Source organism: Haemorhous mexicanus, chromosome 11 (assembly GCF_027477595.1).
Source record: "Haemorhous mexicanus isolate bHaeMex1 chromosome 11, bHaeMex1.pri, whole genome shotgun sequence".
Lineage (NCBI taxonomy): Eukaryota > Metazoa > Chordata > Aves > Passeriformes > Fringillidae > Haemorhous > Haemorhous mexicanus.
In genome coordinates, this window is record NC_082351.1 from 5,240,221 (window position 1) to 5,266,188 (window position 25,968).

General features: G+C 44.3%; 1 protein-coding gene across 2 annotated transcripts in view; it reads right to left on the reverse strand.

Annotated features, from left to right (window-relative positions):
- Positions 1–11,804: 11,804 nt before the first annotated feature.
- Positions 11,805–25,968, reverse strand: part of PPARG (peroxisome proliferator activated receptor gamma) — a 53,968-nt gene continuing 39,804 nt past the window's right edge. For both annotated transcript variants that reach the window (XM_059856132.1, XM_059856133.1), the window contains exons 5-7: positions 23,593–23,792; positions 19,256–19,706; positions 11,805–12,395 (exon numbers count right to left, since the gene is read on the reverse strand). In XM_059856132.1, the coding sequence (XP_059712115.1) occupies positions 12,148–12,395; positions 19,256–19,706; positions 23,593–23,792 (899 nt within the window). In that variant the 3' untranslated portion in view covers positions 11,805–12,147. The remainder of the gene's footprint in view (positions 12,396–19,255; positions 19,707–23,592; positions 23,793–25,968) is intronic.

The window sequence follows — 25,968 nt, forward strand, 5'->3', positions numbered from 1 at the left end:
TCACTGCTAATTTGAATTATTCTCAGCATCTGGGGGGAGTTCCCTCTCGCTGTGGAGGCTGAAGCAGAGAAAACTTGAACAATTCCTCTTGATTCTTCTGGGATTTCATCGCCTTCCCTTGGCAGGGCTGGGATTTTTTACCTTTTTTCTCTGTTTTAAGGCACAGAATCTCTTCTCCCCTCCTTTAAGGCCTCCTCCCAGCTGTCGTTTTCTGCTTTAATGTTGGAACACCACTGGACATTTGTTTGCACAGACAGAAGGGAAATGTTTGCTTTGAGAGCCAGGGTGGAGAAATCTGCCCAACAAAGGTGCAGTGATGCTCCCCAGCCCAGAAACTGGGGCATGGCATTGCTTACAGGACATAGCAGCACAGGGATTAATTTTAATTTACTGAAATTTAATTTACAGAGAGATTAATTTTAATTATTAACGGCTCCACGGAGCTGAGGTGACTTAGGGGACCTGGATTTGGGCACCCTGGATAACACCAAGGACATGAGAAAGTTGCACTCAAAACCACCAGGAGGGAAAAAAACAGAGAAAAAAACAGAGAAAAAAACCTCAAATCCCAAAGAGCTGCTCACCTCTAAGTGAAAACAGAGCTGGGGAAATGGAATTTTAAAGGAAAAAAAATCCCAGTTTAGCTTTCTTGTTTGTGAAAAAATGAAATTATTTCCAGTGGTGCTTTATAGTGGATTTTTCCTTGGGAAAAAGGGGATTTTCTGGTGTCCTGGAGAAGATCCTGTAAGAGGGGAGCTGAGGATGGGCTTTGTGTGCAAGCTTTGGGTGACCTGAGGCTGATCCCTTCCCTGCAGCCTGAAATAAAGAAACAACGCTGAAATAAAGAAAACTGAACACTGAAATAAAGAAACAACGCTGAAATAAAGAAAACTGAGCACTGAAATAAAGAAACAACGCTGAAATAAAGAAAACTGAGCACTGAAATAAAGAAACAACGCTGAAATAAAGAAAATTGGCCCTGATTGATGCAAGGTTGGAGAAATGTCAGAAATTCCTGGTGCTGCCAAGCCAGGAATGGCCAGGCAGGACCAGGAGCTCCCTTGGGTGAGGGTGCAGCTGGCAGACTGAGATGTTATCCCTGCAAACCACAGCTGAGAGCCAGAATAAAGCTCCCAATAAAACCTGCTGGCCCCTCAATCCATTGAGCAATTCCTCAACTCAAACAGTGGCAGCAGCTTTAAAACCCAGCTGGGGCAATTTCTGAGGGAATCAGGAGATGGAATTGTGTGACAATGTCCGGGTGCCCTGCAGTCCTGACCTGCAAAATGGGCAAAACATGTGTCTGAGCAGGGGGGGACAGATGGATTTGCCACAAAAAGCTCTTCCCTGCACCTGTCCAAGGGAGATTTTCCACAAAAAATCTTTTCCCACAAAAAAAAAAAATCTTCCCCTGCACCTATCCAAGGGAAATTTCCAAGAAAAAAAAACTTTTTTGACAAAAAAGCTCTTGCCCTGCACCAATCCAGGGGAGATTTTCAACAAAAAAATCTTTTTCCATAAAAATCTCTTGCCCTGCACCTATCCAAAGGAGATTTCCACAAAAAGCTCTTCCCTGCTATTATCCAAGGGAGAATTCAACAAAGAACCTTTTTCTACAAAAAGTTCTTCTCCTGCACCTATCCAAGGAGATTTTCCACAAAAAACTCTTGCCCTGCACCTCACCAAGGGAGAATTCCACAAAAAGCTCTTCCCTGCACCTATCCAAGGGAGATTTTCCACAAAAAATAGTTTTCAACAAAAAGCTCTTCCTTGCACCTATCCAAGGGAAATTCCCAAGAAAAAAATCTTTTTCAACAAAAAGCTCTTGCCCTGCACCTATCCAAAGGAGATTTCCACAAAAAGCTCTTCCCTGCAATTATCCAAGGGAGAATTCAACAAAGAACCTTTTTCTCACAAAAAGTTCTTCTCCTGCACCTATCCAAGGAGATTTTCCACAAAAAACCTTTGCCCTGCACCTCACCAAGGGAGAATTCCACAAAAAGCTCTTCCTTGCACCTATCCAAGGGAAATTTTCAAGAAAAAAATCTTTTTCCATAAAAAGCTCTTGCCCTGCACCTATCCAAAGCAGACTTCAACAAAAAGCTCTTCCCCTGCAATTATCCAAGGGAGAATTCAACAAAGAATCTTTTTCCACAAAAAGCTCTTTTCCTGCACCTATCCAAGGCGATTTTACACAAAAAACTCTTGCCCTGCACCTGTCCAGGGGAGATGTTCAACAACAAAAACATCTTTTTCCACACAAAAAGCTCTTCCCCTGCACCTATCCAAGGGAAATTTTCAAGATAAAAATCTTTTTCAACAGAAAGCTCTTCCCCTGCACCTATCCAAAGGAGATTTTCAACAAAAGCTCTTCCCTGCAACTATCCAAGGGAGATTCTCAACATAAAACTCTTGCTCTGCACCTATCCAAGGCAGAACTCAACAAAAATCTCTTCCCTTGCACCTATCCAAGGAGATTTTCACCGAAAACCTTTTTTAACAAAAGGCTCTTCCCTTGCACCTATCCAAGGGAAATTTTCAAGGAAAAAATCTTTTTCAACAAAAAGCTCTTGCCCTGCACTTTTCCAGGAAGATTTTCCAGAAAAATCTCTTCCCTGCACCCATCCAGAGAGGTTTGGCTGCCCTGCTGTCAGGCAGGATGTTCCCACTGATTTAAGGCTCACCAGGCATGCCAGGGATGTGTCAGCCTGCTGCTGGCAGCAGGAATTGTGTTTGTGTAACCAGCAGCTGTAAAACCCCGTTAGGAAACATTGGCAGATCTGCAGCATGGGACTCGTTGGCTTGGTTGCTGTCATTTTGTACTGGAAAGGGAAAAAATAAAAAATAAAATGCGCGCAAGACGTTTCTCCAAAATTCTGGAGGGCACTTTGGAATGTCTTTAAAAAAATTAAAAAAAAAAAAACAAAAAACCCAAACCCAAGCAAGAAACAGCGTGACAGATTGGGCAAGAGCTGCATCCCCTCCTCCTGGAAGGCTGACTTGGATGTGAAGGAGAATGTTTGTTGTGTCTCCTGGACCTGCTGTCCCTGCACTGCCTGGTGTGTGAATTGCACAAGGGTTTCAACACCGCCCCCAGCATGGCAGGCTCTGCAATGTGCATTTCAGCCTGCACAGCCCAGCCCTGCTGCTCTCTGTGGGCCCTCCTGGAGCCCTTGGAGTGGCAGGCTCAGAGAGGCAGTGAGGGAAGCTGCAGGGACAGGGACAGGGACAGGGACAGGGACAGGGACAGGGACAGGGCTCTGTCACAGACATGTTCTATGAAAAATCCTTTCCTTGGGATTTTTCCCTCCTGAGAAGCTGAGAGGCCTCAGGAACAAAATGCAAACAATTCTTATCTGCTGCTGTGGAATGCAACAGGGGGATCTGGGATTGGTCTCATCTGGTTGTTTCCAATTAATGGACAATCCCAGCCCAGCTGTCCAGACTGTCTGGGTCAGAGACAAACCTTTGCTATTCATTCCTTTTCTATTCTTAGCCAGCCTTCTGCTGAAATCCTTTCCTCTATTCTTTTAGTATAGTTTAATATAATATATATCAAATATAAAATAATAAATCAGCCTTCTGAACATGGAGTCAACTTTCTCATCTCTTCCCTCACCCTGGGACCCCTGTGAACCCTGTCACAGGGCTCCATCCCTGCCTTGGCTGCTCCTTTGTGCCAGGTGCCAGAGCTCCCTCAGGAGGGACAGGGGCAGGGAATTGCCTGCAATGAGCACAATTCCAGGGCTGGGGCTCCAAACCAGAGCCTGCCCGAGCTCCACAAGGGCTTTTCTTGGTGCAGCCATGGCAGTTTGGAGCTGCCTCCTCTCTGCCCCAGGGCAGGCTGAAGCTCATTCTGAGAGTTCTCCTGCTCCACTCTCAGCAGGGAAAGAGCCTGTGAGCTGCCAGCTCCCTCCCTCCCACCCAGAGCTCTGGGAGAAGGTTCTGCTCCTGCTGGAGCTGCCCAGGTGCTCCTGCCGAGGTGCCCAGGGTGGCTGGGGAGGGCAGGAGCAGCTCCCTGCCCTGGCACAAGGCTGGGGAGGGAAATCTGCTCTCATTCGTGTCCTCAGCCCCCTGGCAGCAAACCAGAGCTCCGAGCAGGACGGGCACTGCCAGCCTGCAAGGGACAGCAGGAGGCAGGGGACAGGGACTGGGGATAGTGGGGAGAGTCAGGGGTGCAGCAGGAGCTCGGGCTGGCCCCTGGCTGGCCCTGGCACTGCTCCTTGTGCTGGTGGGCTGATCTGAGCCAGCCAAGCAGGCAGAGCCTTGGGGCCAGCAGCTCCTCTGCCCCTCTCGCAGTGCCCACAGCTGAGTGACAGAGCTCCTGCCACGGGAACTCTGAGGATCCTGGCTGCACAGAGAGAAATTTCTCAGCCCCTGGGATTCAGGGAGGCTCGAGCCCAGCCCAGGGTCAGTGCAGGATCCACACTGTGCTCGTGGCAATCCCTTTTCACTGGTTTAGTGCCCGATTTATTCCTCAGATCCCTTTGCCTTTACTGTCCTTCAGACATGCCTCCTGTGGTTTTGGGGCAGGCATCCCCAGTGTTCCATTTAGGATAAGACCTTGCTCCCTTTGGGCACCCAAACCCTCCTCCCTGGGAACATGAGCCCCATTTGTACCTCACCCCACGGGGCCAATCCTACAGGTCCTGGCTCAAAGGCTTCTCCTGGAAACCTTCTCTGACTGAGAGAGGACAGAACCCAGAGCCTGAGCCCCTGAGTGCTGCCACTTGGAGCACAAATGGGATTTTTCTCCAGATGTGAGCAGCTCCCCATTCTAGGCTTGATCCCAGGCCTGAGGCTGTGCCCCTGCACTGGGCAGTTTCCAGAGGAACTCTGGGCTAATTTTGTGCCAGCCTTGGTGCTGGGTGAGCACAGCTTTATTGTGTACCCAAGGAAGTGCTGAGCAAACAGGGAGGAGAGATTTTATGTAAAATTCATAACTGGGTGCTTTACAGCCCTCTGGTTCCTGCCTCATAATACATCCCTGGCCATGGCAGGGCAACTGGAATTAGATGTTCCCAAAGGTCCCCTGCCAGCCAGCCCTTCCTGTGACAATATCTGGGTGAAGTTGTATCATTTCCACTACTGACAATTTCTTGTGGTACCACTCACGGACACCTCACAGTCTCCTGCAAGGAGCAAAGGAAAAGTGATGCCTTTGGGAGCCAGAAATAGCTGCCACCAGAAAATCCCCTCTTGGTGACACAGAGCTTTCGCTGTGGCTGCTACCAGTGCCCTCTCCAGCACCCAGGTAACTCCTACAAGCCACCTGTGCAATCCTGCCACACTTTCAAAATCCATTTCTTAGCAGGGCTTCATGCCCTGTCACTTCATCTGGGTGTGATGCCACTGTCCCCAGGGCCATTTGAGCATTGCAATGACACTTGCAGGCAGACTCTGCTCCTTGGAATTGCAGTGGGAAATGCAGAGTCCTTAGTGCAGAGTCCTCCCAGAAAAGAAGGTGAAGAATTCCCAGTTAAACTTCCACCACCTTCATTTATTTTTATTTTTTGTCAATAACAACTGCAAAGTGAAATATGGCCATTGATTTATCAAGAATTTAATAAGTTTTATTTTTAATATTTAGAACAAACCAGTCTCTGGGTGTCATTTTTCATTGTCTTTTTCCACGGAACTGCAAGTGCAAGCTTAATAGGAGGAGTCAGGGAATTTCACTCCATAAATGGATTTTGCAAAGACAAAGCACATTGGAAGTCCCATCTTCTTTGAATCTGGCTTCATTACCCCTGCTTATATTTTACTGTAAAGATGCATAGACTAAAAATCTCAAATATTTTACTCAAGCTGTTCAGGCAGAGTCCAGATGCAGAGGCACCTGCACATCCCTGTGCCTTTCCTACCAGTCTAGAATGAGTCACATTGATCCACATTAAAATGTGAAAACTGAAGAGGAAAGGAGTATAAAAGAAGAAATGTTCAGCTGGGGAAAGAGTCAGCTAAAGAGCTCCTGGGTCTTCTGATTGGAGTTCAGCTAAGAGACAGCAAGTTTAACATAATCTGGATTCCAACACACAGCAACAAAGCCCTTCCTTTGGATTGCACCTCTTAATTTCCTCTGAGCATTCCTCTCCTTCCATTTACTCTGCTTTGAGGCTGAGCTGGGGTGGAATTTTGGGAGTCTGCATTCTTCCCAGAAGGACCTCCCTGAGCACAAGGACCCCAGCTGGAGCTGTGGACATGAACAGCTTTGGATCTGTGTCCCTGCACAAACCTTCAGGGCTCTGCTCTGGGGGTCAGAGCTCGGGTTTGCCTTCTGTGCCATGGAGGGAAACCCAGCAACCAAAGTCCACCAGGAGCAGCTGATTCAAGGAGATCTGATTGATCAGTCCCTGATATCATCCTGTTACCCATGGAGGCCCAAATCCATTTTTTAAGGTCTAGAACCCAAAGCTTGCCCTTGTTGCAGGAGCCACCTCCTCCACTCTGCCAAGATTTTTCATTTATTGCAGCAGGCAGGAGACAGACCTCCCTTGCCAGCAAGCAGATGTTCACCAAGAAGGTTTTACAAACTGATCAATTGCAAAATCCCTCGCTGCAATCCTTCAGAAAATCAGATGCCCTCTGTCCTTCCTCCCACTCCAGCTCAGTTGCCAAAACTTACATATAAAATTATTACTGTAATGTTTTATAGTCACTGGGAAAAAAAGTATCCATTTGGTCTTACAGAATGATGTGAAATGAATCTGTGGCCTCAAAAGGAAAAAAAAAAAGTCTATTAAAAGTAGCTCTTTTTCCTCCCTCCTCCCTCTCCCAGGCCCCTTTCACTCCCCTCCCCCAACAATAAAGGATGTTTTGGAACAGCCTTTTCAGGAAACATTTCCACAGCAAAATGCAGCATCATTTATAATATTTAAAGCTACATTTTTGTTGAGATGGCTTGGCAGGCTTTGCTTGCAAATCTGGCAGGATATGGCCAGCTGAGAGTTAGCACTAACAGGCTGAGGATGTGCTGACACAACAGAATGCTTTAATCACCACTGCAGCAGCAGGACAGGATCCTCTCCTGCACTGCCAGCTCTTCCCAGTGTGAGAACCAATGGTGCTGCGTGCTCCTCCTTCCCTCCCCTGCCTCTGGAGACTCCAGCTCTCCCTTGCTGTCTCCACCGAGCTGAAAAAGCCTCCTTGGGTAACAGCACAGCACAGAATGAGCAATGGATATTCCTCTTGGCCAGCGCTGTGCTGAGAACGCTCCCCATTTCCAGCACCATGAGGGAGCTGAATAATTAAAAAGAAAGCCCTGAACCAGTTTGTGTCCCAGTAGAAGGGCTATTTTCACTGGCAGCTAAAGCTCTTTCTTGGCTTTGCCCTTTCCTGAAGCAGGGCTGAGAGCCACGTTCAGTTTGCAAAATCCCAACTGGAAACTCGTCCCGTTTGAGGGCTGGGAGCTGATCTCAGCCACTCGCAAGGATCTCTCAAAGCAAATTAATTTCACATTTCAAAGGAGTCCTGAAGTGTTTAACCCCGAAAATCTGAGAGTTGCTGCCTTGACTAATGCTGGCCCAGAGCAAGACTTGCCCAGAGAATTCCTGCTGCAGGATCCAGCCAAGCTACAGACTTGCAGCTCTTCACTACTCACACATTTAGCAATAGAGAGATGCAGTGAAAGAGACTGGGATTTGTACAAACCCTTCCTATCCTGGGAGCATATAAATTTAGAGGTGCTGTTGCCTGGCTTTGGTGCACTGAAACTTCTTGCAGACACCAAGTCCATGGGGCCTTTGGTCTTAGGAAAAGAAATAAAGGTAAAATCCTGCACACACTCACACACACACACCCCCCCCTAACCCTGCACATTGCATCCAAAGCTGTGGAATAATTTCCTCCTTTCTTCCTTTGCTAGGTCAGTCTTTGCCTTCTGAGTGTTTACCTCAAGCCAATGGAGATGTGCTGCCTAATTTCCTCTGCATCCCCTGCCTGTCCAAAGGAAAATCCAGAAGTTCAGGAATTGTTTTTCCTGCACCCATGATTTCCAGGGCTGAGAAGAGTGGAGCTACATTCCTTGTGTCCATGGGGTTGGATACAGCCTTGGGCAGCTGATTTTTAACCCCTGCTTTACAGACCAGCCACTTGGAATGGGATTTATGATGAGACCCATAATTTTTTTCCAGTGCTTGAATGAGAACCTGAGCTGTTTGACAGGTGTGTGACAGAGCTGCTGATCCAGGAGGGGCTTGCTGGGCTCGTTCCCCCTCAGATTTGTCTTCTTCTGTAAATTTCTAGCTGCAGCTTTGTGTTGCTTGTGTGTGCAAAGTTGGTGTTAAATCCATTTAAGGGATAGTGCCTCTTATGTCAAGGGAAAAAAGTCCCATTGAAACGTGCTCAACCCCAAGAGAGAGTTTACAGCTACAAATCAAATATGAAATGCTGATCCCTCAGGGCTGCCTGTGCCCACAGCAGCTGGACCTGGGGTGTGGTAGCTGAGGGAAGGGGCTCAGCAGCTCCTGGCAAGCCCATTTCCCATTTTCCCATCTTTTGGAGTGCTGGCAGAAGGTTCTGTCAGGGAGGGCTGAAGGGAGGTGAAACACCTGCACCACAAAAGGGTTTTCCATGCTTTTATGGAAACTGTGACTAAAATGGTCTGGGCTGCAGAAATGGGGGTGCTGGAAATGCTTTTTGTCCTCTCAGTTTCCATTCCAGGCCCTCACAGCAGCATTTGCTGGAGAAATGGTCACCAGCACTGCCTGAAGAAGGAAACTTTCCCTGTTGAACGGGAAGGAATGTTCCTACAGGGAAGGAATGCTCCTACAGGGAAGGAATGCTCCTACAGGGAAGGAATGCTCCTACAGGGAATGCTCTGCTGCCTGACAGGGCCAGGGGAACGGGCTGGGTGTGACAAGGACACCCAATGACTTTCCCTGGGCTCCATTCACCTGCAGGTTTTCCACAGGAAAAGCAGATCAGTGTGAAATACAAGGCAGAATGAGGAGCCCAGCAGTTTCAAAGCCTGTGGGAATGGCCAGGATCCCACACCATCCCTGAGGATTTCATGATGGAGTGCACAGAGGGCTGAGGGACAGCACAACACCAGCAAAATGAAGCTCTTCAAAGGCAGGCATGTACCAGCTGACTGCTTCTATTTTTGAGCTGTTAAATGTTTTTAGTAGCACTGAAGATCAAAACCCAAATTGTTCATTTATGGTGTAGCCCATTCTACTCAAAACTCCAGAGAGTCTGAAAGTATTACAACCTACTGATGAACTCCCATTTGCAAGTTTGTGTTTTTAATAAATAAAGTCCCATAGAAACAGAAAGTATTTACAATTAGATCAAAATTCTGAATATAATTCACAAGAGGAAATGCTATTTTTTGAGAAGATGTTTTCATATCCTCATAACAGTCATTTGTTCTAAATTAGTACATAGCAATTGTCCATTAAATGAACATTTTTCCCTTAAGACCTATTCTTGTAGAAAAGTATTTCAGGCAAAACTTCTTAACCATGATGTAACTGCTCAGAATCAGAACATGTCAGTGATTAGTAACTCACACAAAAAATTAACACTTTGCACGGCTTGAGGAAAACATGGTGAATAATATCAATATGTGAGAGCAGACAGGATGTGGGGAGAACAACAGATTTTATTAGAGCAGCTGATACAGTTGAAAGAAAAGGAGAGGCTTTTGGGCACTCAGTGCCTTCATCCTCATAAAGGATAACACCCATTGCTGCAAAACTCTTCTGCTTATGACTCCATCACCACTCTCAAAATGTAGGGATTTTGGACTGAGTGGCTTAGGCATTGTCACTGCTGAATGGACAGTTTCAGAAATATCACCCCTTGCAGCAGTGGGATGGAGCTCTTTGGTTAATGCTGCTGGCTTACACAGATTTTTTTCAGTGCTTTACCAAAGCACTGAACTCAATTTCCCTGTCAGAGCATCTCTGCCACTTTTTCAAATGATTTGGAATATTACATCTGTAAGGACATGCCCTAAAATTCCTTTTTATTTGAAGCTGCTTCTGGACTTCCATTTCAAGGGGAGCCAGTGGGAAATGGGATTGTTTAAGACATGCAGGCTCAGACTCATGGTTCTTGCTGGGTGCTGCTGTGACAGGAATTCAGAGCTGGAGCTGGGGTCCATCCCAGTGCCAGCTCATCTCTGACCCTCCCTCCACGGGAGGGAGCAGCTCTGGGAATTCTCCCACCGAGGGATGGAAGGCCACGCTTCAAACGAGCAGCGGCAAACAGCTTCAGAGGGAGAACATTCCCTACTGCATTGTAACAGCCAGGAGAGTGTGGATGCAATTCCTGCCAGGGCCACACTCAGCTGGAACCACCTGAGATGTGCAGCAAGCTGCAGGGCTGAGCATGAGCTGCATGAGCTGCATGAGCTGCATGAGCTGTAATGAGCTGCATGAGCTGCATGAGCTGCAATGCTGTGTGTGCTCCAGGGCCATCCTTCCTGAGCCACCTGAGATGACCTCAGTGCAAGCTTGGCAGGATCAAAGCTGCTCTCTGCAGCCTGGCAGTGACTTCACCTCAGTGCAATTCCACCCCTGGGCTCCACACCTGGAGGTGAATGATCCAATTCCCCAAACTTCCTGGTGGGAACAGCGCTCACTGCTGACCTCAGGCCCAGAGGTTACCTGAAATCTGCAGCAGGAAACCCTTCCAGGTGCAGCAGGCATGAGCTGAGGATTAATTTTAATATTTACCTCTCTCAGCTCCTTTATTGCATAATTTGCATTGGCTTAAGAGTTTCAAGGCCTGCATTAGGAGCAAAGCCAATTTCTACTCCCTGAAGATCCTGGTCACACCTACCTCACCTCTTTGTCCACTTGGGAATCACCACTCCCCTTGTCTCACTTTAAGGCACATTTTTTGCTACATAAATAAAATATAGACAGGGAGGAAACCAAGGGTGTTGGGGACCTCTCCTTATTTTGATATCTAAGTTACAAATAGTGGCTTTTCCCCCCAGTATTCCCTCTCCTGGTCCACCCCTGTGGGTCCCCCCTGCTTGATGTAGTCAGGGGTGACCTTCACAAACTATCAAAGGTGGGCAGGTGAAATGTGAATCTCTCACCTCAGTACCAAGAAGACCCCAAAATGACATTGTTAGGAAATTTATCTTCTGTTAAATTTGCTCTCTCTGCTGTGCTCTGCTCCCTGTGGAGCTCTCAGGTGAAAACACAGGGCAACACGTGCAAGAAAGCCAATAACCTCAACAGCAGGAACACCTCCCAGCACCCCTGGATGAGCACCTAGAGCTCGAGCCAAACCCAGGGGGCAGAGTTTCCATCACAGCTTTATCTTTACACAAGAATTAATCTAAACCTTGCTTTTGCTTAGGAGTTCATTTGTCACCACTTCCCAGTTTTCCATGACAGTTTGACTGCTGTTCAGTGGCAGTTTATCAAATAACTGGGGAAGGTCTTGGGCCACGGTTTGTACCAGCCTGTTCCAGCCCAGCCCTGGCTGCTGTGGGGTGGGAACTGGAGTAGCTGCTGCTCCACCTGCCCCACACTTGCACAGGAATCCAAAGGACTCAGTTTCCTAGGAGTGCTGAGCAGTGCATATCCCTCCCTTCAGGAGTTCTTGAAATGGCATCTGATTTCTCAGTTTGCCCCCACAGGAGTGGCCTGGTCTCTCCTTACAGAGCTTTGCCAGGCTCCAATCTTGTCATGGAAGGCACGAACATTGTCAGACCTGACCCTTCCCCCTTTGGCCTTGCAGACTCTCCTGGGAGGTTGCACCAATCTGTGACTGAATGTTACTGTGCTGCTGCCTCGGGAGCACAAAACGGAACGTTAATGCTTCAAACATTTCCCTGGGAATGCTCAAGGTGAAAGGTTTTTATTTAGTTGAAAATTTAACTGCATGCTTGAGTGAAGCATCGATCATACTCGGACAAGCGATTGTAAGGAATAACGTAGTTAAAAAAATTCATTCTGAAAATACTGCCAACAATTTCATGATATAGATACTTTTAATATTAAAAGTAAATTGTAAATGTGTCTTTATAAACAATATGCATAAAATAGATCTACTATACTAAGCTCTCTCTTTTTAAATGCTGTTTCACAGTAATCTCTTAGGTACGCCGAGTTTCTCCCTCATAGAAATAGTGCAATCTGAAGAACATACATCATGTCAGGGGATTAACAGCTGCTCTGCTCATTAATACAGGTCCTTGTAGATCTCCTGGAGCAGAGGGTGGAGGCTCATGTCCGTCTCGGTTTTCTTGATGACCTGCAGGAGCTGCACGTGCTCCGTGACGATCTGCCTCAGGTCCGTCATTTTCTGCAGCAGCTTTGCAAACAGCTGAGAGGACTCGGGGTGGTTCAGCTTCAGCTGCAGCTCCAGGGCTTGCAAAAGGTTGTCCTGAATGTCTTCAATGGGCTTCACATTTAGCAACCCCGGGCGGTCTGGGGAAAGAAGGGTTGGGAGTTGATCAGCACCACATCGATTTTCTGTGTTGATTTCTTACGTGTTTATCAGCAAATTCAGAGGGCATTTTCTGGGAGCTGTCTGGCCATCAGACAGATTTGTTTGTATGGTTTCCCTGGGATCTGCTCAAGGGAGTTTTAGGATTAGTTTTGGAAACATTTCCCCTAGGTGGTCTGGGGAGAGAAAGGGTTGGGAGTTGATCAGCGTCATAACATTGATTTTCTGCCCTGATTTCTTACGTGTCTATCAGCAAACTCAGAGGGCATTGCCTGGGAGCAGTCTGGCCATCAGGCAGTTTGTAAGGTTTCCCTGAGATCTGCTCAAAGGAGTTTTAGGATTTAGATTTAGATTCCAATTTTAGAATTGGAAACATTTCCCCTAGGTGGTCTGGGGAAAAAAAAAGGGTTGGGAGTTTATCAGCACATTAATTTCTCACACATTTCTTAGCAAATGAAGCCTTTACAGATGGCACTTCCTGAGAGCTGTCTGACCATCAGGGAGTTTGTAAGATTTCACTGGGATTTGCTCAGAGGGATTTTAGAACTAGTTTTATACCTAGAACCAGTTTTATACTCCAGAACTAGTTTTATACCCCAGAACTAGTTTTATACTCCAGAACTAGGTTTATACCCCAGAACTAGGTTTATATTCCACTACAGTGGATTTTCCACAGTAAACTGGGAGTGTGTGTATGGGGAAAAAAGAGTGAGATAGTTGGGGAATAAACAATCTCTATCAGGTAATTCCCTTCTGGAAAATCAATATATACTGATGGATTTGCATGTAGCTGCTGCCACTAAAAGTGTTTCCTGCTAAGGTGGATGTGAACCCATCAAAATAAAATTAAAAAAAAAGCATAAACTCAACTTCTGCAGTTTATTTGATTCTCCAGCACTGAAAGTTAATGAAATGTTGAATGTCTAAGCAATGACAGATGCTTAACTTGGTTAAATTCTCACATATGACAATGACCACCATGAATTTGTTACTGCTGAAATACTGGGTAACACATCCCAAATACCATAATAAATCATGAAAAGAGTCAATAATCTAAATAAAATGTGCTGTGTAGCTCTGACATTATTTTCATCGTTTGATCAATGAACAGCAGTGCCTACTGCAAGCCTTAAATCACTTCCCTGAGGCAATAATTCCATTTCAGCAAGGACGAGGGGCAGAACTCCATTAAAACCCTAACAAATAAGCTGTTATTTCCTGTGATCTTGGTAACCTTTCTGAGAAGAGAGTTCTCCTAACTCAGCTTGAGTGGTGCTGGCAGAAGGGCTGGGAGAAAACAAAGCTCTTTACAAATACATGACTTTACCTCGTGGGGGAAAAACTGCAGTGTCAACAAAAAGGCAAAGCTGGCAGGAAAACCAGTGGGGGAGCCATGAAAACCAAGGTCACTGATCAGGAAAGGATACTCAGCTCTCCAAGAGGGGAGGTTTAGGCAGAGCTTTTCCAAGACAGGAATAAAAGTAATTTTGAGTGTGAACCTGGATATTTGTTTGCCAATGCACTCGTCTTGCAGACATAATTTATTTATCCCACCTAACTGATAACACCACAAAATCAGAAAGTCTGGCAGTAAATATAATAAAGGTTTCCTTTTTATGAATTTCTGAGAAGTTTTTTAAGGATACCTAAAGAATTCTTGATAAATATTGGATATTTATATATCAATTACCTGAATGCAGGTAATTGAAATGCAGGTAATTCTGCAGAATTGAGTTGAAGTCTTTCTGAAAATTGCCAAATTTCAGCCCCTCAAAGCTGGTAATAATTTGGGGTTGTGATAGCTTTAAATTCTCCTTGTGTGCTGCAGCTGAACTCTGAGCTAGCTGGGCATGACTCAGTGTGCAGGGACAGAAAAAATCAGAGAGCACAAAGACATGGCCCTGATTTCCCCTGAGATCCAGCTCCCTCTGCCCCTGCTCCTTTGGGGTGGGAGATTTTCAGGAGCCAATCCTAGGAAACTCCACTGGGTCTAGAATTTATCAGGAGCCCCCTGAATTTGGGTGCCTGGGACTGCAGTGGCTAAAATCCTGAAAAACCCCATGAAAAACCCCAATCTGAAGATTTTTTAACCACCCAGTGGGACCAGAGGCAGAAAAGATGACTCTGACAAAAGCCTAGGAGATCATCAGATGTTATTTTTATATAAGCCAATTCAAGAGGAAGGAAAATTCCCATTGAAGGCACGAGAGATTTTTCATGAATGAGAACTTCAGGATATGGGCAGTGTTTTTTGGGTGTTGACAGTTTGCTTTACTTTCTCAGTAAAAACCTCCTACAGAGGGAAATGCTGCTTCTGTTCCAAGAAACTTATCTAAATCAGGAAAAAAAGGAAATAAGAGGCAAAAGCTTAAACATCCAGCTATTATGGTATATTTCAAGCTGCTAAAATGCTCTTAAATATAGATCTGCTCCAGCCCAATTTGGTTTTGTACCAAAAGGTGAATTTTGTGCTGTGAGCAGCTGCAGAGGGGTGTGCCTTGCAGGAAAAAAGAGCACCACAGTTCCCTGCTATTTATTATGTTTCTTTATTCACGTTTTCTTTATGTTTTCATTCATTGTCATACAGCTGCTTCAATTGATTTGAAAACTGTTCTAAAGAGTGTTCACAGTGACTGGGAAAGGCCACTACCCCCAAAGTTCTGAGAGCAAGCAGTGCCACTTTGTGTAAATTGATATTCTACCCTGTCTCGGGGGAAAATACTTTATTTGTTTGTTCACTTACTTATTTGGATGTCCCCAGCAATAATTACAATCTTTTTAACCTGGTCCTCACATATGAAATTGCCATCTGCATGTCTTTACATTTTACTATCTTGGAATAAATGCATTTTGCTTTTAAATGCCCATTTTAAACTCTCAATGAAAAAACAGGCAAAGATCTGGTTGGGTGAGCACATGTGCTCCTTCTTTTTTCTTTTGCTGAGGCAGATGTGACTCAGCACTTTGAGGTTTGTCTTCTGAGACTGTCACATGTGCTGCAGTCACCAGGAGTTTGTCAGAACAAAGAAATGCTTTGTAATCAGAGCAAGAGCTGCAGAGGCACTGAACCAGAGTGCAGGGTTTGTGTGGCACTGAAATAGGAACTACTTCTTGGCAATAGTCTGTGATAAAACTTCAAATTCTGCTGAGCTGAGAATGCAGCAAAATTATTGAATACAGTTTTTATACCAGGAGCAGGGACTTGTGGCTCAAAATTTAAGGTAAAAAACACACAGAAAACAGAAAAAGTGACTTTAGAAACATTTCTGGATTTAAATACCAGCCTGACAGCACATGGACTGGCAGGGTGTGGGTCTTTACTGGGATACCCTGCCCCAAACACTGCTGGATCCAAATATCCTGTATCCCAACACTCCTGTGTCCAAATATTCCTGCATCCAAACATTCCTATATCCCAAAATTCCTGTATCCAAACACTGCTGGATCCAAACATTCCTATATCCCAAAATTCCTGTATCCAAACACTGCTGGATCCAAACATTCCTATATCCCAAAATTCCTGTATCCAAACACTGCTGGATCCAAACATTCCTGCATCCAAATATTCCTGTCTCCCAACATTCCTGTATCCTAAAATTCCTGCATCCAAACATTTCTGTATCCCAAAATTCCTGTATCCAAACATTCCTGCTCTATCCAACCACTGCAGAAGATAATACACAAAAATATGTGTCCATCCATGCTGCAAAATTCCCTTCTGAGCTTTTTCTCTGACAACAGCCTGCTTGAGAGAGTTTGCTCAGGTGACAAAGGTGAATTATTCCAGTGAGGTTTGCAGTATTGTCTCTCCTGCCCAAACAGAGCCATCCAACTCCTTCTCCCTAAACCTTCTTGTGGCAGAGTTCATTTTCAGCTCAGGTGGATGGGATTTTTTAAAGATGCCTCAGTTCTTTCCCACGTGTAGCAGAGCACTCACTACTGACTGAGGGTGAGTCTCAGTGGCACAGAGGAAGGAAATCTCCCAAAGGAATCTTTCCAAATCTCATTTAACCAAAGTGTGGTGACCAAGTCACCACAGCTGGAAGGATGCTGGAAGGAGGGTTTGCTGCTGCTGCTGCTGATGGCCAAAAGCATTTCTGTTGCACAAACCAGGTGAAATCCCATGCTCACACACGGTCTCTCTGTCTGACCAGCATTAAAATCAGAATTCAAGACTTTGTTAAATTCAGAATACATGACTTTGTTTGCCACTGACTTTGTTTTACAGCACCAACAGTAAGAGCAGCTCTGCAGAAATGAGTTCAGAGAAACATTTGGGATACTTGAGGCACAGAGAGGCTGCACTGAGCAGCTCAGGAACAGGAAAATCCACTGTGGGAGTGTTTTCCATCTGTTGCTCTTACAGTTAATTTGTCAGCTCCTTATTCCTGTGATTTGGGCTTTTTGCCTTTTGAGATAACATGCAAAAGCAGCTGTCTCGTTATCAAAAGGCTAAAGAGTTTTACAGGATTTGTGGCAAATTCCAAACCCTTCCCAAGGAAAAGCTTTCCATGTGTGATGTTCCAGCTGGAATGATCTTTCCCTTTCCCTTCTCCCCTTCTGTTAGAGCTGCACAAGAGCCAGCCCCCCTGGAGCCAGCAGAATTAGCATCATTTCACCAGGTAATCACAGATCCACTGACATTCAGAGCCCCTGGCTGGGATCTTTTTGGGTTTCACAAAGTGGTTTTGGGTTAGAGATGTTTGTTCACAGGATTTCCTGAGGGGATTGAAGCATAGCAGGGCTCCTGCAGCAAGTCAAGTCCTCGAGCTGCTCTGCTTTTGAAATCCTGTTCACAGTGAAATCACCCTGCTGTATTCAAATAGTTCTTAAATACAATTGTGCAAGGGTGTAGCTCTTACAGAAACGTCTGAGACAGCTGAGAAATAGGACTCAGTTTTATATCACACAAGAGATTTTAATCCCACAGAATGCACCCAGCTCAATAGATATCATTTCTGGCTGTAAATTCCATGATAAAAGCTTTCTTTAATTGGCAACAAAGCTTAATTGTTTTCAAAACATAGAGTTTTTTTTCCTAGCAGCTATCACGTTTTTTGGAAAAAAAAAAAAAGAAGTTCTGCAAAAAGATAGGGAGGTCTTTGTTGAAATTAAAGGATCTTCCTAGAAAGGACTGATTTATATTTATATGGATTTATATGCCTCTACAGAGTTGTTTCAGAGTTTTGCTACAGTTACTTGATTCAAATTCATTAGTTCTTTACAAGTCTCTGTTTACAAATTATCCTGGAAAAAAAAAAGAGACATGCTGATAAATCTGGCTCAACCAGATGATTGTTGCATGTGAATCACGGTGCTCCTGCAATCTAAAACCTGAGATTGGTTACATCATTCCTGTTTCCTCTGGTGGACACCAAACACTGCTGAGGACAGGGCTCTGCTGAACACAAGTTCCCTTGTTGCAGTGAGGAGGGAATTTTGGGAGGCCTTTTGCTCATCTGTCACATTTCATTATAGCAAACCCCACAAAAGATTGGCATGTTGTCAGTAGTGCCCTGAGAGGTTTGTGCCACGTCTCCTCTCCCATCAAAACCAACCCAAAATTACCCCAGCAAGGTGTTTTCCTTCCTGAAGGAATGCAGAGCCCTGGGGGATCACAGTGCCCAAGGTCTGCACAGGGAAATTTCTGGGAGGAATTCTTGTCGGGAGCGGAATCAGCGGGACAAATTCTACCGTGACCCCTTATTTTTCCTGAATGAAACCCAGTGCCAGGAGGAGCTGGAGGTGAATTTAAAAGCAGATATACCTCAGAGTGCCCTCCCAGCAGAAGGGCTGTGCTTTTAGAACAATAGCACGAGGTTGTGTCTGATTGCTGAAATGTAATTTAAGAACAAAATCCTCGGCTGCTCTGCGGAGGAGCCGAATCCAGAGCATTCAGCACATTCCTGCCATGGATGTGTGCAGCTCCACCTTGGGCCAAAATACACACAAATCAGTAGGGCAAGATTTTATTTCTGCAACATCACTGCCTTGGGAGTGCTGGCCAAAGGAACAGAGCTTCGATGTGTCTGGAATAAATCTGAAGGTGTCTAAGTGAAAGAAATCCTGGTAGGCACCACTAATTCCCCAAACAGAGCAGTGACATCACCTCAGGAGCAGAGAACATGCTAGCTGCCTGCAGAAAAGCTGAAATTCAGAGTTTTTTCAGTGAAGTGTTAACTGTGGGCAGTCTGATACCTGGGATTTCAGGTTCATGCTTTGCTCAAAGTGTGATGTATGAAGACACAGCTGAGGAAAGCTGAACAAGCACACAATGCCTGGGTTGTTGTTTTTTTTTTTAAGAGACCATAATTTTCCTGAAAAATGCATTTCCCCTCATTTTAAAGGCAAACAAAACCTTGCATGAATGGGAGAACAATGCACCATAACTCTGTAAGCCCAACACCACCTATCCTTTGGAACTGTTCTGGACTCAAAGCTGTTTGTGGTCAATTAGTAAGCCACACAATCTAATTGAGGGTTTAAAAACCAAAAAATCTCCTGCAGAATTTTAGCTCCTGGCAGCGAAATTCTGCCTTTCCTGTTTTCCAAGAGATAGCCCTGATTTTGTTTTCTGCCTAAATGAACTGATGACTCAGCAGGCATTTCCAGCTCCATCACTAAGATCGGGGCATTTCCATTTTCAGTTTCTGTCTGGAACTGAATGAAAGGTGAACAACAAAAAGAGATTTGAAAATGACTAGAAAAGCTCTGTGTAAATGCACTCACTCCCAGCCTGCAGTGCTGAGCACTTTGCTGTTTGGGCAGGAGTTAAAGGTGTCAATTCCATAAAATCCCATATAACTTCTCTACAATCCCACATAAAAAAGAGAGCACTCACCTCCACTTAGGATAATGACAGCTATAAATATTGCCAGGTCACTGTCATCTAATTCCAGTGCATTGAACTTCACAGCAAACTCAAACTTGGGCTCCATAAAGTCACAAAAAGGTTTCCTCAGGCTCTTCAGGAACTCCCGCGTCATGAACCCTTGTCCATCAGATATGAGAACCCCATCTTTATTCATCAGGGAGGCCAGCAGGGTGTAGATGATCTCGTGGACCCCATATTTCAGTAGAGTCACTTGGTCGTTGAGGTCGAGGTTGACAAAGCCCGGGATGTTCTTGGCGAACTCGGTGATCTCCTGCACGGCCTCCACGGAGCGGACCTGGCAGCGCTGGAAGATGCGGATGGCCACCTCCTTGTTCTCCTCCTGCAGGGGGGACACGTGCTTGCACTTGATCTGGTCTTCCCCCATCATCAAAGAGTTCATGTCATAAATAACGAAGGGCTGAAACGAAGGGAAATTCCAGTTACTCCCAAACGTCCTCCCCGAGAGTGCCGGACTCCGGAGGAACCCCGAGAGAACTCAGCAGCAACTCCTCAGACAACTCTGAGGAACCCACCAAGGGTTCCCAAAGAGTTTAATTGTCCTGAGGAACCTAAAGGGCTCCCAAAATAGTTGTATTGTCATAAGGAACCTGTCAGGAGTTCCCCAAATAGTTAAATTGTCATGAGGAACCTAAAGGACTCCCCAAAGAGTTAAATTGTCCTGAAAAACCTGTTAAGGGTTTCCAAATAGTTAAATTGTCATGAGGAACCTAAAGGACTCCCCAAAGAGTTAAATTGTCCTGAAAAACCTGTTAAGGGTTTCCAAATAGTTAAATTGTCATGAGGAACCTAAAGGACTCCCCAAAGAGTTAAATTGTCCTGAAAAACCTGTTAAGGGTTTCCAAATAGTTAAATTGTCCTAAAAAACCTATCAAGGGCTCCCCAAATTGTCCTGAGGAACCCATCAAGGGTTCCCCAAGGAGTTAAATTGTCCTGAGGAACCTGTCAAGGGCTCCCCAAAGAGTTAAATTGCCCTGAGGAACCTATCAAGGGTTCCTCAAGGAGTTAAATTGTCCTGAGGAACCTGTCAAGAGTTCACCAAATAGTAAAATTATCATGAGGAACCTAAAGGGCTCCCCAGAGAGTTAAATTGTCCAGAGGAACCCATCAAGGGTTTCCAAATAGTTGAATTGTCTTGAGAAACATAACAAGGGCTTCCCAAATAGTTAAATTGTCCTGAGGAACCTAAAGGATCCCCAGAGAGTTAAATTGTCCTGAGGAACCCATCAAGGGTTCCTCAAATAGTTGAATTGTCCTGAGGAACCTGTCAAGGGCTCCCCAAATAGTTGAATTGTCCTGAAAAAACGAAAGGGCTCCCCAAAGTGTTAAATTGTCCTAAGGAACCTATCAATGGTTCCCAAATAGTTAAATTGTTCTGAGGAACCTGTCAATGGCTCCCCAAAGAGTTAAATTGTCCTGAGGAATCCATCAAGGGTTCCTCAAAGAGTTAAATGGTCCTGAAAAACCTGTCAAGGGCTTCCCAAAGAGTTAAATTGTCCTAAAACCTATAAAAACAAATATCCTCACAATGTTAAATGATTTCCAGAAAGGCCAAGTAAAGGAGGGGAAGGAGCACTATTTTAAAGTGTCCAGAGTTTTGCCTTTTCCTTTGTTTGTTTGCTTTTTGCTTTATAGAATTTTCTGTAATTCTAGAATTGAAAGTTTGGAATGTTGAACAAAAGGTTTAAGTGATACCACTTTTACCTGAATTAGAACAGCTTCTGAAAAAGAGAATGTAAGGAGAGGAAAGGAACTTTCTTTTTTTTAGTAGAAAGACAGAGAATATTCTCATTTTGATTCCTTTATTTACTTTCATGCTCCTTTCATGTTCTATCCTTGGAAACACTGCAAGTAATATCAACTTTATGGTATTGATTAACTGATACATGTAACCTTTTGCTGTTAACTCCTGTAAAAATAACAATGTTAGGATATGTTTAGACGCACTCAACTTGTGTTTGGGAAAGCAAAACAAATACCATGCTACAAACTACAATTCAGAACACAAAAATGAGGCTGACTGTGAAATAAACTCAACTGGAACGAATCAATTTTGAAAGCAGCTTAGCAAAAGTGGTGCCAGAATACTTGCATTAGGATCTGGAAACAATCTCTTCTAGAACATGCAAAAGAAGTTCCTGGGTTTAAAGAAGTGGTTATGTGAGGATTTCTCAAATTCATTTGAAAAATCTTCCCCTCAAGAAGATTAATGACTGAATAGTTCATTGCTGCACTGAACAAATCTCACTGATAGTAATGTTTGTTAACATACTTGAATAATTAATTAAAATACAAGGGAGCATACTCCAACCATCAGATTAAAGAAATAATTTTTTAAATGGTAGATCATTTATGATTGCAGATTGTAATAGGGATGCTGATTCTCATGGTTTTATGTTTACAGCTCCAGACCACCACATTCCAGGAGGGACAGAGGGAGGGATTAAATTATTTTCCCACTTGCACTGAGGATTTTCAGTGTGAAACTGAAACAACAAACATGCTGTGCTGAGAAAAGCCAGGAGAGCAGGAGTGTTTCAGGTAATGACATTTTGGCAGCAGCAAAGCCATTAAATACCTATCTGCACATATGGATATGCACACACGTGGAACAGTGGAGTAACTTTCAAAATGCATATTTTGGTTCTTGTGGGCAATTTCTTCCTGTTCTTTCTAGTGGGAGCACCAAGTACAAGAGAAAGTCATTATCAGTCCATGCCCACGTGCTTTAGAAAGCTGATATTGCACCACTGGTCTACCCAGGAGAGATGAAAATCAAGAGAGAGCTCAAAATAGCCAAAGATTTTTTAAAATATAAGGATTCAGATGAACTTGAGAGTAGAATCTGATGTCAAATGAGCTCTGTATACCCCAGGAGGTGATGAATAACTCATTCTAGTTTTGATTCACTTGCATATCCAAACATTTAAAATTAATTCAGGTCATGCAGCAACTAAAAAATAACATGAATTTAAACTATGTCCATAGAAAACAGTTTGATGCTCCAAGCACCAAATCCATTGATAAAACCATGAAAGTTGCAACCATTAAATCCAGAATGTCACTCTTGCAGTGGTATCTTCAAGAAAGACTTGAAAGTTGGCAGAACTGAAAAGCTGGATTCTGTCTCCTGCTTTATTGCTGCTTCTCATGTGCCAAAGTTAAAAACTCCCAAGAAAAAAGGAGAATTAATTGATGCCATTATACATTTACTGGGTGAGAATTGCAGAGGTGGAACTTTCAGGCAGGAGCAGGCTGCACATCAGTTTCTGCAGAATAAATAAACTTTGCTAATTCAAACTTTGTGCTGAAAAGTTACTCACACTGTTAGTGCCCACCACATTTAAAGCTTTTATGTGAGGGCTACAACAAATTTCTGGACAATGTTAAAATTATTATTTTAATTGCCTTTAAGGAAAGGAAGAAATACATTTTTGGAGCCTGAAGTACCTCTGAGTTCTTTGCTGTCCTTGAAATTATTAAGGAAAATGAAATACACTCTCTGTTGTAATCCTGACAATAAAATTTCTGCCAATGATTCTAGAAAATACATCAAGCTAGGAGTTATAAGTTGTGGAAAACTATTTTGTTCTTTAGGTATTAAAATACTGTTACCAACATGATCAGATATTATTTATCCTTCTCTCACTGATACAGAAGATTATTATGGATTGCAAATGAAGTTTCCAAGGCAGCCCTCCACTTATCACTATTCCTCACTTTTCCAAGATTTTCCTGCCCATTCTCCTAAAATTCCAACTGCACCAACACAGGGCACTGATGTGACCTGAGATAACCCAGAGAAAAGCAGGAATTCATCAGAGCTTCATAAGAACGAGCATCACATAAGAATGTGCTGGGGCTGGAATCATTTGGCACTTGAAAAGGGATATTCCTCAGAGAACAGCAATTCCTGACAGCTGGAGAGCCACCTTAAACAGATAGTGTGGGAGATAACCTCTGGGCAAGGAGAGGGAAAACGGGAAGAGAGGATCAGGGAATACAAAAAGGTTAAGGTGACCTTCAAATTCTTGTCCTGGTTTCAAGTATTTTATTAGGTGAACTTGGAGTTTTTTCAAATAATGTTTACTTATCCTATCTAAAAACATTTCCTGTGTTTCAGAGGCAGCTTGAAATGTGTCACTGCCAACAGCAAAGTGGGGTTTTTTGGGGGTTTTTTTTAGGTTCGGTGTTTTGTATTTTGGCTTTTTTTAAGAGCTGCGTTGTCAGCTCGGCGAATCATTTACTCGGAAAAAAGGAAGAAACAGAAAGAAGAGGGAACTGACTGATTTGTCTGTCGTCTTTCCTGTCAGGATGGCCCTTGCCTTGGCTTTGGTCAGAGGGAAGGACTTGATGTAGGAGTCGTAGAGGTGCTTGGCCAGCGCGCGCAGGTCGGCGGACTCGGGGTTCAGCTGCTCGATGTCGCTGGAGATCTCCGCCAGCAGCTTCTCCTTCTCTGCCTGGGGCATCCGCCCGAACCTGATGGCTGAGAGCACCACAAGAGTTACAAAAACCCACACTGCAGGGCCTTTCCTGCCACTTTCCTGCCCCTGCACTTGCACCTCAAGCAGCACGTTGGAGTTTTTGTCGCCTTTCGGTGCTGAAGTTTGGGTTAGGCGAGCAAGGAAAGAGGCTCTTCTGCATTTAGTCAAAACAGCTGGAGAGCTTTAAAGGAATGGAAACAAACAAATCTCACCCTGGAAATCATCTCTGTGCCCATTACCATACCTTGCTTAGAAAGGCAAACCCCCTGGTTCTACCTCCAATCTACATAAAATGCAAAGAATATTTAAGATATTAAAGTTCTGTTGGCTCGGGGTGGGAACCACCATCGAGCCTTGTGTTGTTCTGGGCAAATCACCACCCGGGTCTGAGATTCTCCATTTGTTTAGAAACAAAACCCTCACATGCCTTGCAGGAAGGAATTCTGAAACAGTTCAGCAGAATTTAACGTAGCAAGTGCTATAAATTGTTACCATGGGGAAGGAGGTTGTACAGGGAATAAAAAGCTAGAAAAGGCTGAGTTGTTTGTGGCACCTCTATGCATGTGCAGTATTGAAAAACCAGGAAATGGTTCTACCTCATCAGGTGAGCTCAAAATTGCTCAGATCTCCTCTGCACCTCCTACTTTTCCATCGTGTACTTCCTAACCAAGACTGTTTATCCACGTGGGGACTGACTGCAGAATGTTTCAAATGAGCCATCAAAGTCAAGACTGATTTATCACATGATAGTTCAGTAAACAGAATTTATTTTGTTTTATGAAAACCAAACAGAACAAAAGAGCATCCAAACAAGAAACGGAAGGAAGAAATCAAGGTTTGCATTTTGGCCCTAGGGGGAAATAGAAATATTATGAATATTTTTTCAGTGATTATTGTGTTCCTTGGATAAAGGAAAAGTGCTGCTAAGATCATATAGGGATGATTTTACTGGGGATGTTTATTTTGGAAACAAGCAGCCACTTTTCTGTGAGTTTGCTGCAATGTGCTGATGGGAAAACAGGACATTTTTTTCCAAGAACAAATAATTATGTTAGAACACATCCCCCCTCTCCATTTTTCTTCTATTATATTTATTGATCAGTTGTCTTATTTCCTGTCTGTAGAAACAAAGTTGTTTATTTTTATGACTGAACTCCTCTTTCAGCAACCTCAGTCTGGGAGTGAGACCTGCTGGATATTTCAGAATTTCCTGGGTGTCCTTTACTGAACACCAGCAGGAAATGATTCTGTTGTGAGCCTGCTCCTGAGAGCTGAGATTTACAAAAGCAGATTCATAATCTGGAATCCCACTGGCCATTCCATCAAAAGAAAAGGTGATCAGAACTCAAATGCATTTTAAATACAACATTTCATTATAAAGTATATTTTAAATATAAAAATTTGTTAACAACAAGGAGGATTGTGAGTCAAGAACTCCTATCTTACAATTTCATAGACACAGGATTTATTTTTTCATAGAATAAATTATTCTAAATGTATTTGGAATGTATTTTATTGGTGAGAGATCAGATGCAGCAGATTCTGTTCAATGTTTGTTAGCACTGCAGGCAAAATCTGGGGCAAAATCAATTTTGTGGGACTAGCCTAGCAGTTTCCTTTTGTAAAAATCCTTGTCACTGCCATTTTCAGGGGGCTGAGACAAAAACCAGGGAGAGCTCAGGCAGCGAGAGGCTGATGGGAGGAATTGGGAAAGGGGGATTTTGGATGGGAGCAGAAGGAGGGGCTGATGATGATGGCACTGCCAAAGGTCAGGCTGGGAAAGGAGAGCCTGGGGAGGGATCAGCAGGGCTGGGAAAAGCCTGGGAGAGCTCTGGAACCCTGGCTGGCTGAGAGGGTTCTCCCCCCACTTCTCTCCCAGCACTCCCAGGCTCTGCAGGTCTGGGCAGGAGCCTGCAGCTGGAGTGTGGATTTCTCTCTTTCCTTGGGCAGTTCCTCCCTTTCCTTGAATTCCAGCACTCCCCAAATGTCAGGAGCAGTGAACACAGTCAGTCCCTCGTGCTGCATTCTGTCCTTTCTGGGGAAGAGCTACAATATTGATCCTCAGCCCGGATTTTACCTCTTGGAGAAGTTAAATGTGAAAAAGGTGATTGTTTATAGAATCTTCTGTAGGGCACTGCTCTTCTGATTGTCTGGATTATTTCTGGGCATAAAGGAGAC